Genomic DNA, 18018 nt, shown 5'->3' on the forward strand with positions numbered 1-18018 from the left:
TTTTTAAAAATGTGTCATGTTGTTTATTATGTACTGTTTATAGAGGCTTAAAAAGGAAAATAACCCAAAATGTTCATGAATATGAAGGAGGTAAATAAAGTTCAAAATATCCACATTTAGAATATTATACAGCTATGAACACCGAGTAAACTTGTCCTTTATGGCCCCCAAGGGGCATCTTTACAAGATTTTTAAGTGACAGAACAAGTTTCAGAGTAATGTATATACCATGAGCACATTTTTTTAAAAAAACTAAAACTATCATATATGTGTGTGTATTTCCATGAGCAATCAGTTTGATGCAACAGGAATTACTACAGATTAGTAACACTCGTGTTCTCCAGGATGTGGGGATGGACCATGAAGGGAAAGAGTAACCCTATACAACTTTGGATATTTTTACTTATCATAGCAAACACCTTTATTTTTACTTAAATTTTAGTAAAGATAATAAAATAAATTCCTGTAATGAGTACTTTCGCAATCTAAGGGCCCACAAAGTATAGCCGTAAAAAAACATTATCCCACAGTCTACTTGTTCAGCACTTCTTGAAGTGACAGAAACCAGCTCTGCTCTTAAAATAATCCGTGGTCAGTCCAATGTTGTGGAGGTAGGAAGAATGGGGCTGGCTTTTCCCCAGACCCTGTCGCTGCTGTCCTGCTCACAACCCATCTAATTACTATGGGTTCAGAAGAAAGGAAAACGTGAAGAAAATGGACAATGACAGAGCCATTTTCTGTGAAAACGTACTTGCTCAGAAGTCAAAGAGAATGACTCATCTAAAACAAAGGCTATTCCCCTCACTCCTGTGAACCCTAAGTTTAACCACTAACAGCCCACCCTCACAATGTTTTCTTCCTTGTCTAAGAAGCAGTTATGGGGGCACCTGGGTGGCTTAGTTGGTTAAGCGTCCAACTCTTGATCTCAGCTCAGGTCATGATCTCAGGATCATGAGATCGAGCCCCTTGTCAGACTCCGTACTCAGCGTGGAGTCTGCTCGTCCCTCTCCCTCTGCTCCCTGCCCTCACTCACACCTCTCTCTCAAATAAATAAATAAATAAAATCTTTTTAAAAAAGCAGCAGCAGCAGCAATTATGGACCATGCATTCAAGGGGTTTCCAGAAGGACTGCTGTAGGCTTGCATACTCTGTGTCTTAAATTCATCTCTGAGCAAGCAAAACAATTAAAATCCAATGACCATGGCCAGCAGCATCTTATTTTGAAGACGAGTTATCAGAAAAACACTGTGTTAACTGTTGGTTCAGTTAAACAGAATGGGTTGCAACAAGAAGACTTAGCAAATTCCTTGGAGGCCAGAATCTATATTTAAAGAGCTGTCAGGATTTGTTTCTACTACTTCCAAGATATCTAACTCCCCATAGCCATTACCTCTTCCTCTGCCTCACAAAGCAATAATAAAGCATCTAGAATAAGGAGGCCCGGGGTGCCTAGGTGGCTCAGTCAGTTAAGCATCAGACCCTTGGTTTCAGCTCAGGTCATGGTCTCAGGGTTGTGAGATGGAGCCCCATGTCAGGCTGCATGCTCAGTACAGAATCGGCTTGGAGATTCTCTCCCTCTGGCCCTCCCCTCCAATTGCACTTGCTCTTGCGCTCTCTCTCTCTCTCTCTCTCTCTCAAAATAATATTTTTAAAAAATTAGAAAGAAAAAAAAAAAGAATAAGGAGGTCCAAGAGAGGGAATGCCTCCCGACCTCACAAGCACAAGCCCCAGCCAACGGCTTTGTGTCATGATACAAGGACATCGTTGCCTAGATTAGGATACAGGGAAGGAAGCGTCTATTCCAGACGTGGCTTCAAAAAGCCAGAGAAGGGGACGCCTGGGTGGCTCAGTTGGTTAAGCAGCTGCCTTCGGCTCAGGTCATGATCCCAGCGTCCTGGGATCGAGTCCCACATCGGGCTCCTTGCTCTGCGGGGAGCCTGCTTCTCCCTCTGCCTCTGCCTACCACTCTGTCTGCCTGTGCTCACGCTCTCTCTCTCTCTCTAACAAATAAATAAATAAAATCTTAAAAAAAAAAAAAGCCAGAGAAGGTGTCTGCGAAACTGGCCGGCTGCCTCACCCTCACGCAACCTCAGTGAGACTAGGCAGTTGGAGAACTAGGACTCCATCCTGTGTTCAGCTGTGGACGACCGACCTTGAAAGAGAAGTTCACTCACTAAAAAGAAGTTACCAGCTAACTGAACACGAGCAATTGTGCATTAACAGTAAACAGAGCTCTTCTTTCAGAGCCCCGTGGGGAGGCCAAGGGAAGGTGAGTTGCTGTGCTCTGAGTACCAAACAGCACAAAAAGAGAAAAGCTGTGAAGGAAAATAGACAGTGGGAGCACAAGGGTTTTCTTCCGACTTTCCTTAGGAGGTGATATATACGTGCCGAAGACAGGTATAAAGATATAAAGATAAAGATAACCACAGAAAGAAATTACTAGATAAGTAGCCACTGGATTTACAACATGATTAATTACCCTTGACTATATAGGGAAGAAACCAATTAGGTAACTTTACAGTTTGTGTATTTAATAAAAATGCTGAAGACTATGTGCTCTGAGGTGTGCCTGGGTGGCTCAGTTGGTTAAGCAGCTGCCTTCGGCCCAGGTCACAATCCCAGGGTCCCAAGCTCCTTGCTCAGCGGGCGCCTGCTTCTCCCTCTCCCTCTGCCTGCCGCTCCCCCTGCTTATTCTCTGTCAGATGAATAAATAAAACCTTAAAAAAAAAAAAAAAAGACTACATGCTCTGATACTACAAATGCTGTTACAACGAACATGTATTCGGTTCCATATTAGACAATAGGAGGAAAAGAACAAGTTTCAGGGCAGATACACTGGGTCTTCAATAAGAAAACAATAAAGATGTTCAGTACCAAATGTACAAGCCACACAAGGGCCAAGAATACACAACATATTCTGAAAACCTAAGCCCATATCGCCCTTGCCATATGTCAAGGGCCCCACCATTATATTCCAAAATGAGACCTCAGTTATTTTTGTACTAAAACAACTTCCTGTCATTCATATCCTGTTTGTTCTGTCTGGGTCACAGTGGAAGACAAAAGCCAGGGCAACAGGATGAGTGAAGCAGAAAGAGGAGCTGCGCAGAGAGGAGCCCGCCATTCACTCCCACCGCCAACACGCCCTGCCCGCCGCGACGGCTCATGTCCTTTCTCTGCTGCTTACTTCTCATCTCCCGCTGGACCCTTCCCTACCCCTCTATTCCCAGTGCTGACCTCTTTACCTCTTCATCCCGATTAAACTGCCCTCCCTTGCATAGGTGTGCACACAGGCTCTCCTTCCCCTCCCTTCCCCCTCTACGTCAACTTCGGATTCTGCAACTATGGAACCGTTCCTCCTAAGATCAAGAGGACCCGCTATTAGTCAACTCCCTGCTTCCTTAACAGGCACAAAAGGCCCCCACCCTGAAACACTGGAGAGGGTTATAAACTAGGCTACAATTATCCTTATGCTGGGGGCACAGTCGGGCCGGGGCTCCCCCAGCTGCCCCCCAACACCACTACCACACCCACATGAGCATCACGAGCGGGACAGCAGCATGTGGACTGTGTGACGGCATGTCCTCAGTGTCTTTATTCTTTTAATTTCTCCCTTTGAAAAGTTACATGCTGCCCTTTATCTACCTTCTTAAATAGAAGTAGTTTTTTTTTTTAAACACTTAAGAGCTAAGGGGAAAAATAACAGTGAAGCCCCTGATAATACTTTTTTCGGGCTTTGACCATGACCACAGTGAGAAATACATTTAAATCACAACCCAATACATACACACATACCACATTATGTACGTTTTTAAAAATATTATCTATCGCTGGGCTCCCTGGCTGGCTCAGCTGGTAGAGCATTTGACTCTTGATCTTGGGGTTGTGAATCTGAGCCCCCACTGGGCACAAAGATTACCTAATTAAAAAAAATTTTTTAATAGTACCTGTCATTATTGAGGGCAGCGTAGTTAATGTTTTAAATTCAGTTCTTTTCCATTTGTATTTAAAATATCTGGCGCACATAATGTTGAGCTAAAGAAGCCTGACGGGTACTGTACAATCCACTAATAAGAACCAGAACAGTCACAACTAATCCACAGTGACAGAGGTGAAAGCAATGGGGTAGCGGCTGGGACAGGTGGGCAAGACCGTCGGCTGAGGTGCCAGAAATGTGCTATGTGTGGGCCTGGGTGCTGGTTATGCAGGTGCAGAAATGTGAAATCCACTGAGCGATACAACTCGTGCTCCTTGTAAGTTCTACTTCAATAAAAAAGAAGAATAAAACAAAATAAAAAGAGATGGGGGCTGAAACCAATTAAACGGATTTAACCAACTGATTCTGTTTTGTGGTTATGCACAGTCTGAAAATAGTCCCAAATACATATGTAGGTATGTTACCTCTATATTCTCTCATATATACTTTAAAAACTTTCCTAGGTCCTAGGACTGAGAAATACTGAATTATTATGCTGACCAGGCCCAGGTAGGAAGTGAGAGAAGAAAGGAGGGCACAACTCCTGTATGTCTTCACGGGGAAAAGAAAAGTATAGATTTTTAATCAACATTAGTCTTCTCCTAGGTGTCCACTGTGTTCAACCAGTAAGTGTAGGAAGTTACTTTTCGAATTCTGGATTGTAGTGCCTATGTCGGCTGCTTCGTAAAACAAGTCCAAACACTTTGGAGAAATTATGAGCCCCCAAACATCCAGAAACAAAAAAGCAAATCTCCATGCAAAATATGACACACAGAAGTTCACAGCACAAAAACACATACACACAGGCCAAAACCCTTCCCAGCTGAGTAGGAGGTTACAATGGTGGTGCTAAAATTAGCTTTAATAGGCAGGTGCTAAAAAGATACTGCGGTAACAGTCAAGTCTTGAAGAAAAACAATACTCTCAAGTCCTAGCCAGGGAGGGAGATTTTACATTTTAGAATAGCCATGTTGTCTTAAAGTAAAGGTCAATGCTGAATGCGAGTCTATTTATAATCGTATATAGATAAACCATGTTTTCTATTACAGTGTTTAAGATGTGGGTGTGTAGGGTCTCTGTTACACTGTAGTCGCAAAGAAAAAGAATAGAATGGCAGTAACAGAGCAAGAATATAAATGGCCAGAGAAAACAAAGATATTTCTCTCACTTAAAAGAGAATCATTCATAGATGCGTATCAGGAGACAAATACAAGGATATTCATTGTAGCATTGTTCGTAACAGAAAAAACTGGAAGAGAACAGCTAAAATGAAATGCTTACATGGCACAAGAAAAGGGATGAACTAGTCTATAACCAGTTTTGATGGATCTCAAACACAACGCTGAATTAGAAAGCACGTGCAGAATCACATGTTAGCATTCATATGACATTTTTAAACACATGAAACACAACCATATGTATCATTATGATAGGTACATTAGTGAAGATAAAGCAATAAAACTGAAGTAATCCCAGAAAATTCATAATAGTGACTGTCAACAGTTGAGGTCGCAGGGGAGGAAGAATGGTGTTTAAAAAAAACTTAAACCACAACTGGTGTTTTATTTCTTTAAAAAATATGGAAGCTAAAAGGACAATAGAGTAACAGCATTGAATCTGGGTCGTGGGAATACAAACGGTTGTTTTGATCTTCTTTGTGCTTTTCGGTAACTTTCACATTTCTCAAAATTATTAAAAACAAATAATAACTTTTTTTTTTTTCATTCAGAGTGACCCAGGAGCAATTTATAAAACTCAAACTCAGGCAACCCCTCTTTGGTTTAATGGCAAGACTGCCACAGACCATCCTCTTTGGAAGTGTGTCTACTGACTTGAAAAAGGGGAGCACATGTGTGAACACAGTGAGTACCAGGTTAACATGGGAACCTTTGGGGCACCTGGGTGGCTCAGTGGGTTAAGCGTCTGACTCTTAGTTTCAGCTCAGACCATGATCTCAGAGTCTTGGGATCAAGCCCGGCATCAGGCTCCTTGCTCAGTGAGGACTCTACTTGAGATCTACAGACTCCCCCTCACACTCTGCCCCCCCCTTCCTACTTTCTCTCTCTAAAATAAATAAATAGGGGCACCTGGGTGACTTAGTTGGTTAAGCGTCTGACTCTTGATTTGGTTCAGGACATGATCTCAGTGTCATGAGATTGAGCCCGACATCAGGTTCCTTGCTCAGCACAGAGTCTGCCTGAGATCCTCTCCCTCTGCCCCTCTCCTCTCCCTACCCTCCCCACACTCTCTAAAATAAATAAATGAATAAAATCTTTAAAAAACAAAACACGGGAACCTTTATCTGTGCATTTTTGTTATTTCTTCAATACCTGTGATTTGGTATTAAATATTATGGAGGGGCAGGAACAAGGAATAATAAAAAGAGAATAATTTATAAGGCACTTTCTGGAAAACAGACTAAAATTTGATTCAGGTCAGTATTTAACCTCACTTCATATTCAGCTCAGAAAATAGAAAGCACAACATCTTTTTAATGATTTACTACAATGTAACTGTTGATCATTTCAACAGATTCTATCCTGGACAGACTCAGGAAATGAGAAATATTTCAATACCAATCTATAAAGAGCAGAAGAAGCGGATGATATTACCTTGGCAAGTTCAGGCAGGTAGCTATCTAAACCAGAACCAGACCCTTCCAATTTGCTTTGTTCATCATCTGAAATTGCAAAACAAATTATTTGAGTCACTTGTAATTGAATGTATTTTATTTAAAGCAGGAAATCAAAGGCCACTTCTCCTTTGCACCCTTGAACACAAGGATATCTGGATATCAATTAAAAACACCTCAGAGCTTCTTAAAAAAATACTGATGCCCAGGATTGAGAGTCAAACATTTAATAACTGATACAGTATGGACACTGTCTAGAAAGAACAAAGCACCAGCCCACATGGCCACATCCATCAGAGCCACTAAAAGTCAGGCCTGCCCAGGTCCCACCCCAGGCCAACTGAATCAGAGTCTCTGGTGGGACAAAGGAAACAGAATTTTTTTGAAGTTTCCAGGAACTTCTAAGGTATAGCCAGGGTTGAGAATCATGTGTCTAAGGGCTTGAAATAAAACACAAATTGTCAAGAACATAGCCAGGTTTTTCCCACCAAATTGCCCATATTAACTCTGTCTTTAAAATTCTAAAGGATTAAGATTAACGGTAATAGAAATAACTATACTTAGTATTTTAAGTGCTGACTCTATGCCAGCCACTCAAGATACATAATCTTATTAAATCCTCCCATCAACCAGCAAGTTCCATTTTATTCCCATTTCACAGATGGGTAAACCAAGGCTCAGAATATGGAAGTAGCTCGCCCAAGGTCTCAGAGCCAAAAAATGGTATTGCTGAGATTTGAACTCCCGTCTTCCTTTCTGCCCCCAAAGCCATGGTTCTTCCCATTACATGATTTCCTGATAAAAATGTTGTCAGGGTTGTAAATTCCAATGTAATAAAACCCTCACTGACAAGCTCTCTGCAGAGCTCCCATCTGTCCCACTGCTCATGTACCTATGCAGTATGTCTACTTCTGTGCCCTATGACAAAATTAAAGACACCAACTTTGTTGGTGAGAAAGCAGATCTACGTACCTTCATGAGAGTCTCCATTTCGCTTTTCTTGCATTGCAGCTTCAAAGTTGAGCTGGAGAATCTTGTTTAGAATTGTGATCCATTCCTCCATTTCTGCTTCACTGTCTGCTGCCAAAAGGTAACTGCTTTTGTCCTGCATCTTGAGCTCAAACGCAAACCGCCTGACTTTGTTGTTCTGGAATTGAAAAGGAGTAAAAGAGACACATTTTAAGAGAAGGGGAATGGCCTTAAAATTTTTTCTCTTTATTATTTGCTGGCAGGTGCTGCCTCATTGGCATGTGGGGCAAGCCCCTTCCCTGCAGACCCCATCACCATCTATACCTTCCTGCTTTTACTGTATCCATAATTTTATTTTCCCATTTGACACATTATGCATTTTACATATTTATCTTATTTGCTGTCTGTCTCCTCAAATGGAACGAGAGCTCCTTAGGATGGAGATTTCTTTTGTTCAAGGCTACAGCTGTATTTCTGGAATACTGTCTGGCACACAACAGGCTCTTGAAAAAATATTTATTGAATGAGAGAAATTTCACTGAAAATTTTCAACTCCTCCAGCTCCCTTTTTTTTTTTTTAATTTTGATGAAATAGTGTGTGGTATATTTTTAAAAGACAACCACAATTAAAAAAAAAAACAAACCATTATCTATCGATATACTTGACTTCCTTTTCTGGAACTTTTCCATCATTTTTGAGTCACCAAAGGTATTTGGATACCATGTCTACAGCCTTCCCTCTTGCCTCCAGTTTTTATATGTATAAAAGAATGCCCAGATCCAAGTACAAAAACAGAAGCCACATGCTTTAAATGATGAGAATGCATGTGCTCATGTCAGGGTTTCTCAACCTTGGCACTACTGACGTTCAGGGCTGATAATTCTTTGCTGTGGGAGCTGTCCTGTGCATTGCAAGATGTTTAGCAGCACCCCTGGCCTTACCCACTACATTCCAGGAGCATAATCCCAGTTGTGAAGATCAGAACATGTCTCCAGATAGTAACAAACCTCCCCTGGTGAGCAAAATCACACACACACACACACACACCCCACCAAGGGACAGCACTAGACGGCAGCTCAGCCCAGGACTGTGATTAGGTCCTTGCATGCACAAACTGAGGACAACCTGTAGGGGGCAGAGCAGCCCAGGCCCACTAGATGCTCGCAGGTTAGCTGCAGTCCCCTAGGGCTGTTCAGCATAGGCGGCAGGGATGGGCTGACCCTCCCCAAGGCGGGCTGTGTTCTTCGGAAGCGTACTTCTCAGACACACACAGCATAATACCACGCCAGGCAAGGTCAAACTCCCTTGCACAGCCTGCCCACTGTGGGCACCGCCCTTCATGTCAGGGCCAGAATCAGACAGGAGTCAAACGCCTGGCTGTGAAATGGGTTTTCTGTTCCACTCACAGCCATGAAAATAAGTTAAAAGTGGGGGAGATGTCAGCCTCAGCATCCTGATCTGAAAATAAGTCTAATCAACTTCAAGGTTTGAAAATGCTTTTGAGGCCTTAAGATTCTACACTGGGATTTCGTTCAGGAAAATTCCAGTTTATACATTTCTTTGAACCCATAGCATTCATCAGCTACTTTTTAAAAATTATGATGTCCAAAAACAATTTAAACACACACACACACTGTTGGCACTTAGCTTACAAACAAATCTGGATAAAAACAAATTACTTAACATTTCTGAAGTCTTGGTTACAATTCATTAAACACTAAACACCACTGGCCACGTCTACAAAAAGCATATGAAGAAAGCAATGTCCCCTGAAGTCAGAAGCTAAGGTTACAAAGGCCACGGCAGGACAGAGTGATGGCCCAGGGATGTGGGACGCATCGCCTAACCACTGTGACGCAGGTGACCAAACTCTTAATAGATTTAGTTTGTTTTAAACTTCTTTTAAAAGTCAATGCCAGAAGATTTAACTGAAAAGTAACTTAAAAGGTCTCTCAACTCAAGAATACAAATGAAACTCCTACTTGAAAATCCCACGCAAATTAATTCACCGTCATTGACAATTCACTCTGGTACCGCCTACTTTACACTGTGAATAAACTATTTTGATACAATCTGGTTTCTACCAAAGCTGCTTTCAGCTGGCGGGGGGCGGGGGGGGGGTTCTGGCCGAGAGTCACCCACGTGCCAGTGAGCGGTTGACGCAAAGGTAATTTTCAGTGAACGTTGCTATCTGGTGCCATCACCTTGATCTAAGGCCCCAATACACCTTCATGGATTCCATCATTTGGAGGGGGGTATCTCCTGAGTAGTGTTTTGGGTTTTTTGTTTTTAAACTGGTTTCCAATAATTAAAAATACCAAGGTTTAAGTAAAATTTTATATTTCTGGATTTCTTGGGGCAAAAAAAAAAAAACCAGATCATTTGGCAACCTTGAGCTCGTAGTTCTGTCCAGCAGCATCAGCCACAGCTGAGGTACAGGCCCCACAAGACGGGGCCATTTGTGGTCCTGTTTGTCATGGTTCTCAGCATTCCCTCCTACTCTACACTCAGGCCTCTCCTTTCACTTAATTTTCCTGCTTGGCTCCTGCAGACATCTGAGTCTGGACCCCTAACTTCTGTTGCTGGCCTGATGACATAACAGGATCTGGATTTATTCTCCCATCGTTAACTACTAGAAAACAGAGCAGAATCGATGAAAACAACTGTCTTCAGATATCTGACAACAGGTAGGGCAGGCGGGGGATCCCTGATGGACGGGAAGTAAATGAGGTGAGCCCAAGCAGCACCTCAGCGTTCCACTGGAGGCAGTATCCATGTTGCGGCCCAGGAGGGGGAACCTGGAAGAGGCCTGCAGTCTCCCCGAGTTAATGAGACTGACCAGAGTTCAAGAAGACCAAGATACAGGACACAGTTTCCAGAATGAGAGCTCTCCCACAGTTCGTAGCACATAAGACAAAAGAAACCCCAATTTAGTAGCAAACAGAGGCACACATACATCATGTGTACATTTTCTATTTGCATGTTATGCCTTAACAAAAAAAAGTTTACCAAAAAAATCAAAATGAGACAAACTAACCTAAATTTCAGGTCCTTAGCGGTAAAGAGAAGATGGAGAAGAATAGGGATTAAGAATAGCAGCAGACCCCCAAAGGAACATGAGCACCCAGAAGATAATGGAGTGTCTTCAAATTCTAGGGTGAATTTCACCTTGGATTTCAACCTTTCAATCAAATATGAACGCAAAACCGAAAATATTTGCAGGTAAGTTAACGCTCAAGATATCAGCAACTCAGACGTGATTTCTCTGGAGCTACTTGGAGGATGTGTGCCTCCAAAACAAGAAAGTCAAAAAAGACTGAAGAGGACACGGGATCTCGAAAACAGGGAATCCAATGCAGGGACGAAGGCAGAGAGTGACGGCTCTCCAGAGTCTGAGAAAGCAATCAGTCTAGATTAGAGCAGGAGGGAGGCCTGCGGGAGCTAAAATGCCACCTACCATCACAAAATGTCCACAACTGTGGAATAAAAACCAGCAGACGTGCCTCATCCCGCATTAAGGAGGCCCAGCCCCAGGACGAAGCAAAAACGGTAAAGTGATCATTTCAGGGGAGTGAGGAGTGGGTGGGGCATATTGCCTTTTTGCACTGTTTGACTGTTTGACCCAGAGGAATGTATTACTGGGCTAAAAATGCAATTTAATCTTACACATGTGAGTACATACACAAGCACACACACCAGAGAGTCAAACCAGACAGCTGTGTCTCCAACCTCAATCACACTGGCCCCACAAAACCACCTTTCTTATAGAACCGAGCTTCGGGCCAATGTCATCAGCCAACATTGAGTCATTTTTAGGACGAATTCTCTGATAATGGTGACTGCTTCTATTGTGAGGAGTTGTCAAGGAGATTGTTCATTAATTGCACAGAGCCCTCTGTCTGAAGGCCCCCATGAGAAATGTCTGAATGATCTTCATTCTGGGATGGCTCGGACAGCTTCTGACTAATTGGACTGTTTGCAACCGTGTGCACTGTGCTAAGCGGGTTTCCCAGGGAGAAAACACAGAGGCCAGTTTGCCACCCACCCACAGCAGGTATCAGGTCTCTTTAGCACCTTTGCTTTTTTTTCTTAGCTAATTCCTCTCATCTCCTCCCTACTCACCTTCCTGCTTTCAAACCCACTTCAAATTCACAGGATCCTGTGTTTCATGGATCCTTGTAAATTACTGCCTTAGATCATCCTGGAAAATGGCCAGGGAGCAGGTGGAGGGGTGGGCAGATTGGGAAACTGGCAGCTTGCTTTCAAAGACAATTCAGTTAGGTATGGAAGGACCTACATCAAACTGGTAACAGCAGCTCTGCGAGAAATGGAGAGACTGGGATGGGGGGGAACCTTCAGTTTATCTGCACAGTCTGATATTTTTTTATGAGTACATCATAATAGGAGTGCATTATGCGTGATCACAAATAATTTTAAGAATGACTCTACAATTGGAGCGCCTGAGTGGCTCAGTTGGTTAAGTGTCTGCCTTTGGCTCAGGTAGTGATCTCAGGGTCCTGGGATCCAGCCCCGCATTGGGTTCCCTGCTCATGCTCACTCTCTCTCTCTCATAAATAAATAAAATTAAAAAAAAAAAAAAAAAAGAGTAAGCCCGCAACTGCATTAGCGCAGTAGTAACAAAAATATCTAATACTGGCTGAATTCTTACCATGTGCCAGTGCACTGTTCTAGTTCTAACAGTTCTGTTCCAGTGCACTTAGAACAGTGCACTGTTCTAAGCTCTTTATGTATGTATATATATGTATGTATATGGATACATATATATTTTTTTTAAGATTTTTATTTATTTATTTGTCAGAGAGAGAGAGAGAGCACACGTGCACAAGCAGGCAGAGGCAGAGAGAGAAGCAGGCTCCCCGCCAAGCAAGGAGCCCGATGCGGGACTCGATCCCAGGACCCTGGGATCATGACCCGAGCCAAAGGCAGTGGCTTAACCGACTGAGCCACCCAAGCATCCCTTTTTTTTTTAAAAAAGCTCTTTATGTACATTAATTAATCCTCTCAGTAACCATATTTGACAATTATCCGTTTAACAAATGAGGAAACTGAGGCATAGAGAGGATCAATGATGTCTCCGAGATGACACAGCCAGTAAGTGGTAGAGCAGGGATCTGACCACAGTCTTATCTGAAAGCCAGTGTTTTGTGACCACCCGCTATTGGTACAATGACCGTAGTGGTAAAAGTCACCACTGAGAGGCTAAGAACTGTTCTGGCTATTTCCGAATTAATTCATCCAGACCTCTCAACGTACCCTATTAAGGACACACAATCATTATGCACATTTTACATATGAAGAAACTTTTGGTAACAGCCTGTCCCAGGTCACACAGCTGCAAAGCGGCTGAGCCACGTCTGAAACACAGGAACTCGCACGCCAGGGTGCTAGGCCCACTACAACTGAACTCGGCCGGCCTTCTGTGCCAGCTTCCATCATGTTGAGAAACAAGTCTTTACTCACCTGACAGTGAGCTATTTTATTCCCACCCCAAACACTGCCACTCTTGGAAGCGTGTGCTTAACTCTGCGCATTCACAGATGGCACTCTTAACAGTAAGAAAACTCCAGGACAGAACCCTAATCACAGTTACCTGAATCACGCCCATACAGGAATCCAGAAATATCGATCCTTTGGGTTCTTTGGAGATCTTTTCATCTTTATAAAAATTCAAATTGTAGGATCCGTCACCAAGTTGAAGCAGGTGGAAAAACCGTCTTTTAAATGACTGAGAGAAGAACACACACACAGCTATTGTTCCAAAATGAAAAGAATCCCAATGTCTATCGATAACTTACAGCTGTATACATACGTAAAAACCACTTCTGTTCTCTCCAAAACCAACCCAATTCTGGCTAGCGCCCCAGGTAATGGTGAGTTAAGACTCTCCATCACATTTAATACTTTCAGTACATTTAAATTCTGAGGCGGTGGTTCACTTAACATGCATGGGTCATTTTTCTCACCCACAGAATTTGATATTTTTACATAACCACCCAAAAGCAGTGCAGTGAGTTCCAATTTGGGATGCAGCACAGAAGGATGGAAACTTTCTCAACTCCCCAGGGTCTCTTGCTCACACAGAACAGGAACTTTTCTCTGCCTCGTGACACTGAATGCTTTTCCAGCCTCAGGATCACCACGGTCAGCAGTTCCCTTGAACTCTTTTTCATCTCCCTGTCCATCCTCCCTTCCATTATTTCTCCCCTCTTTATTATTTATCCTGGTCTTTCTCTGGTCCTACTTCTCTCCTGAGTGGCTTTTTATACCACTTTTGCACTTCTCTTTGCAACCCCCTTCGAATCTAACGGTTTTCCCTTCCTCAAGTTTTGCCTTTCTGACTTTGTCACAGTAGACCTCTCCAAAGGGCTTAGGTTTAGCCCCTGGGTGACAGGCCTGGAGGAGCCCTGCAACACCCTCGTTGTGCACCCATGGAAAAAAAGCCCATGTTGGTGACTGCACCCTCCCACCAGCCCAACCATGGTCTCATCACGCAGGTGGGTGGAGGGGGCAGCAGAGAGGTGGGGGGAGACGGGACAGTACCAGTGGGGGTTGAGCACCAGGAAGGCATCTTACTAAGCAGCCAGTGTCACCGTTGTCAGGAAGCACAGCATACCCATTTGTTTTGAGCTCTATTCCCAAGACCTATAGCAGAGAGGGCTTAATGAGCAGGGAGTGCGGGGTGACAGGCCTCCTTACCCTCATGGTCACGCTTATCGCACTGTTCATGTTGCCTTTGTACAACCAGCCGTGCTTGGTGATCCCGCCCTTCTGAGAGCCAAGAGAGGCAGCATCCTAGGAGAGAAGGCAAACCACAGTCAAGCTCCTACTACTACTAATCCTACTTGCTGTGAGTTTGGTCAACAGGAAAATCATTCCATCCGTGCCAGGCTGCCCCACCCTGCCCTTTCCCTAGAGTCACCACCTGCTACAAGTCACCTTAGAGTCCACTTGGCAGTCAGAGAGAGGGAAAAGCCTAAATTCCTGAAAAAGCTGTAGCCCATTAAAACGCAAAGCTAGCTCCAATCCAAATTTTTAAGTATTTAATGAGCCACAGAAAGTACATACCATACTTGACCGCTCAGGTTGTAAGGTCTCGCCTGGTTTCAGGAAAAATGTTTTCAAATTATACTCCCCTATAATTGGAGGACAAAAGCAAATTCCTGGAAAACTTCCCAGAGGCTCAGTTCAGGGTAAGGTGAATGAAGAAAGAAAGGAAACAGGAGGCAACAGAGAGAAGGAAGGGATGAAAGAAAGGGAGGGGACAACAGCACGGAAGGAAAGACAGACAAGAGGGCAAAGAGACAACAGGGAGGAGGGGTCAGAAAAGGGACATGGCTAGAAAAACAAAGAGACTCTCTGCTACAGGTTGACTTGAGCTGTGGGCTCTGGTGTAGGGAGGTGAGCGTGGGGCCCACCGGGTGCTGCTGAAAATACATGAGGCATTCACGCGTACATCAGACAGACAGACAGATGACATGTGTACACACACACAGTGTGGCCAATCTGCTGCACGCCGACTCAGGCCCCTCCACACTCTCCCTCATGAGGCTCCCTTGAAGTCTCCTCGCCCCTCGAAGGCAGAGGCCACTGGACACTTCAGTACGGTCAGTGGGAAGAGAGGGCCACACAGAGTCACGTTACCTGGCTCACACCTCCGAAGACTAGTCTCTAAGAATCATCTTTATTGCTATAATCAAGTAGACAATTGCAGAAAGACCCATCTTAGGTTTTGTTTTAGACCATCTCAATATTAATATTGGTGGTTTAATGTTCTTATTATTAGCAATAAGAGAAATAACTTACCTGTCCAGGATTTTACTGTTTGTTGTGTGCCCTTACATGCATTATTTCAATTGGTTCAAGTTTTTTTTTTTTTTTTAAACTACTAATCAGCATCAAGTTTTGTTGTTTTTTTTTTTTAGTATCTTTTCATTTTGGATGACTACTTACTCTTCTGAGAATTATTTTGTGAGTGGTTTCTAAAATAATTTGCTACCATGGATGTTTTAACATTCTTGAATGGCTGGTGTTATGGTTTAGCTGATAATCAATGAATCAATCAATCAATAAGGACACCCCCCCACCCAACTCACAATGAGGCATCTAATGGGGAGAATGAAAAATGGATAAACAGGTTGAATCGACTTTTTAGTAGGTCCCTTGTTCAGTCATCTTAATGCTCAGTTCTCTTTATGCACTTTTCTAAGAGCAGGGGGAGTGGGCTTGTTTAAAGACAAGACAGAAAAAGCAAAGCTTCTTGGTACCATATACTTCACTCAAAGCCATTACTGAAGAAAGAGCCATTTAAAGTCTACTGGTTTGTTTCAAGATATTCTGTTGAAAAACAAATTAAACTTAAGGTCTAAGTAATCTTGATATTTTTTAACAATGTAGCCAAATCTTATCCAGGCCTTTGAAAATGATCTCAGAACAAATAAACAAGATAAGAAGAACTTGTACCACTAAGCAGTCAAGTTGAAAGGGAGACTTTATTTCAATCAATCCAACAATACATTTAAAAAAAATTCTTCCCCTGTTTCAAGAAACATTCCAACTCCTCTTTTGGCTAAATGCTGGTAATTTTCCAACCAATCTTGCAAATCTATAAACAAAATCAAATTTTAAGTCTGCAAGCGATCACCTACCTCATCTTTGTCAACCTCCTCATCAACTTCATAGACATGAACTGGAAGTTTATCCAACTTGGCCACTTTACTTCAAAGAGAAGAAATAAATTTGTTTAATAATCCATGCATTTCTTCCCCCATCAGAGGAACCACCATTTAACAAATCCAAAGCTGGCCCACTCAGTTGAAGAACAGAAAGAACCAGCACTACTGCTTTGCAAAGTGGGTGATCCCAGAGATAAAAAACCCCCAAAGGCCATGGAGAAAAGCTGGCATAAATATACTGACAATGGGAAAGTGTAGGGGCATCTGGGTGTTTCCATTGGTTGAGTGTGTACTCTTGATTTCAGCTTAGGTCTTTATCTTGGGGTCATGATCAAGCCCCACGTTGGGCTCTATGGAGCCTACTTTAAAAAAAAAAAAAAGTTGAAGTCTATTAATAAATAAGACTTGGTAGAATAAATTTTTTTTAAAAAGATTTATTTTATTTATTTGAGAGAGAGAGAGAGAGAGAGAGAGAGAGACCACGAGCGGGGGAAGGCGGAGAAGGAGAATCTCAAGCAGACTCCACGCTGACCTCAGGGCCCAACTTGGGGCTTAATCTCACAACCCTGAGATCATGGCCTGAGCCAAAAATCAAGAGTCAGACACTTAACTGATTGAGCCAGCCAGGCACCCCAGTAGAATTACTTTCAAAATGAAGTTTATAAGAGAAAATGGGAAATGGGGCCATGGCCTTCAGAGTGGGAGGCCCTGTCTTGATGACGACAGTGTTAACAAAAGCACAGTAATGGTGGCCAGCATTTATTAAACAGTATGATCTAAGCACTGGGCTTCACATGTACTATCTCCTTCAGTCCTTTACATGATGGGGGCTGGTGTCATGACAATTTAATAGACAAAAAGACCGAGATTCACAGAGGGCAGAGTGAGCAGAAGATGCAGACAGAGTACAGAATCTACGTTAATAACTGTTAGAATCCTCCCTCTCTTTCTTACCACACAACTGGAAAATTATTAATGCCAAAGATGAAATCGACCAGTGGTGAAAGGGTCCCTTCCAGGAAGTTCACTACATCTCATAGTCTGTTCTACGATAGCCAGGAGAATGGTGCGAACCAGACTAGCAGTGAAGATAGGTTATCCAATCAAATGGAAAGAACTTAAAAAGCCCCAAGTAAGTACTGGGTAAGTATAGAACTAAGGAGCATACCCATCTGGAGAAGATAATGCGGGAAGGGAGTGATTTGAGCTGAGGTTCAAAAACAGTCTGTCGGGAAGTTAGCTGAGCACTCTTAAGGAGTGGCTGAACCACACAAATAGGAAAAACAAACAGCAGGGTCCACTGGGAATAGTTCCAATGGTTCAAACTCATAGATGCCACAAAACAAAGAGGAGACCTATTATAGGTAAAATTTTCATTGGCAATGGTTACTTTTGAAATACAACCCATCGTTATCTGATTTTGATCTCGGGTTTCATAATCAGCTCTACCTAAATTTACCAACTGCATCATTTCACGATTTACCATTTGGTAACATAACCTCTCAAGGCAAGACCAACCTACCCGTGGTTCACTTTAATGAAGACTAATCTATACACACACCCTTGTTTCTGGTGTATTCCAGAATGCGTTAACACTTTAAAGAATGCAGAAAAAATAGTCTGGGGGAAATGTTTGCTCTTTGATTTACTTTTTTTTTTTAACATAAAACTTATTCACTATAAAGTGCTTATGTCTCTTCAAAATATTCTTTCAAAGATAAAACACACTGTAGCATTTACGTTTTCT

The 18018-nt window shown here is 42.7% G+C and overlaps 1 protein-coding gene across 11 annotated transcripts in view; it reads right to left on the reverse strand.

The window, feature by feature from the left end:
* LOC111147102 (dedicator of cytokinesis 9) overlaps positions 1-18018 on the reverse strand; it is a 277848-nt gene that overhangs the window by 108994 nt on the left and 150836 nt on the right. For all 11 annotated transcript variants that reach the window (XM_022502995.1, XM_022502993.1, XM_022502988.1 and 8 more), the window contains exons 5-9: positions 16245-16314; positions 14296-14391; positions 13190-13324; positions 7581-7755; positions 6589-6656 (exon numbers count right to left, since the gene is read on the reverse strand). In XM_022502995.1, coding sequence (XP_022358703.1) covers positions 6589-6656; positions 7581-7755; positions 13190-13324; positions 14296-14391; positions 16245-16314 — 544 coding nt within the window. The remainder of the gene's footprint in view (positions 1-6588; positions 6657-7580; positions 7756-13189; positions 13325-14295; positions 14392-16244; positions 16315-18018) is intronic.

Source organism: Enhydra lutris, unplaced genomic scaffold (genome assembly GCF_002288905.1).
Source record: "Enhydra lutris kenyoni isolate GAN:26980312 unplaced genomic scaffold, ASM228890v2 scaffoldscaffold15, whole genome shotgun sequence".
Lineage (NCBI taxonomy): Eukaryota > Metazoa > Chordata > Mammalia > Carnivora > Mustelidae > Enhydra > Enhydra lutris.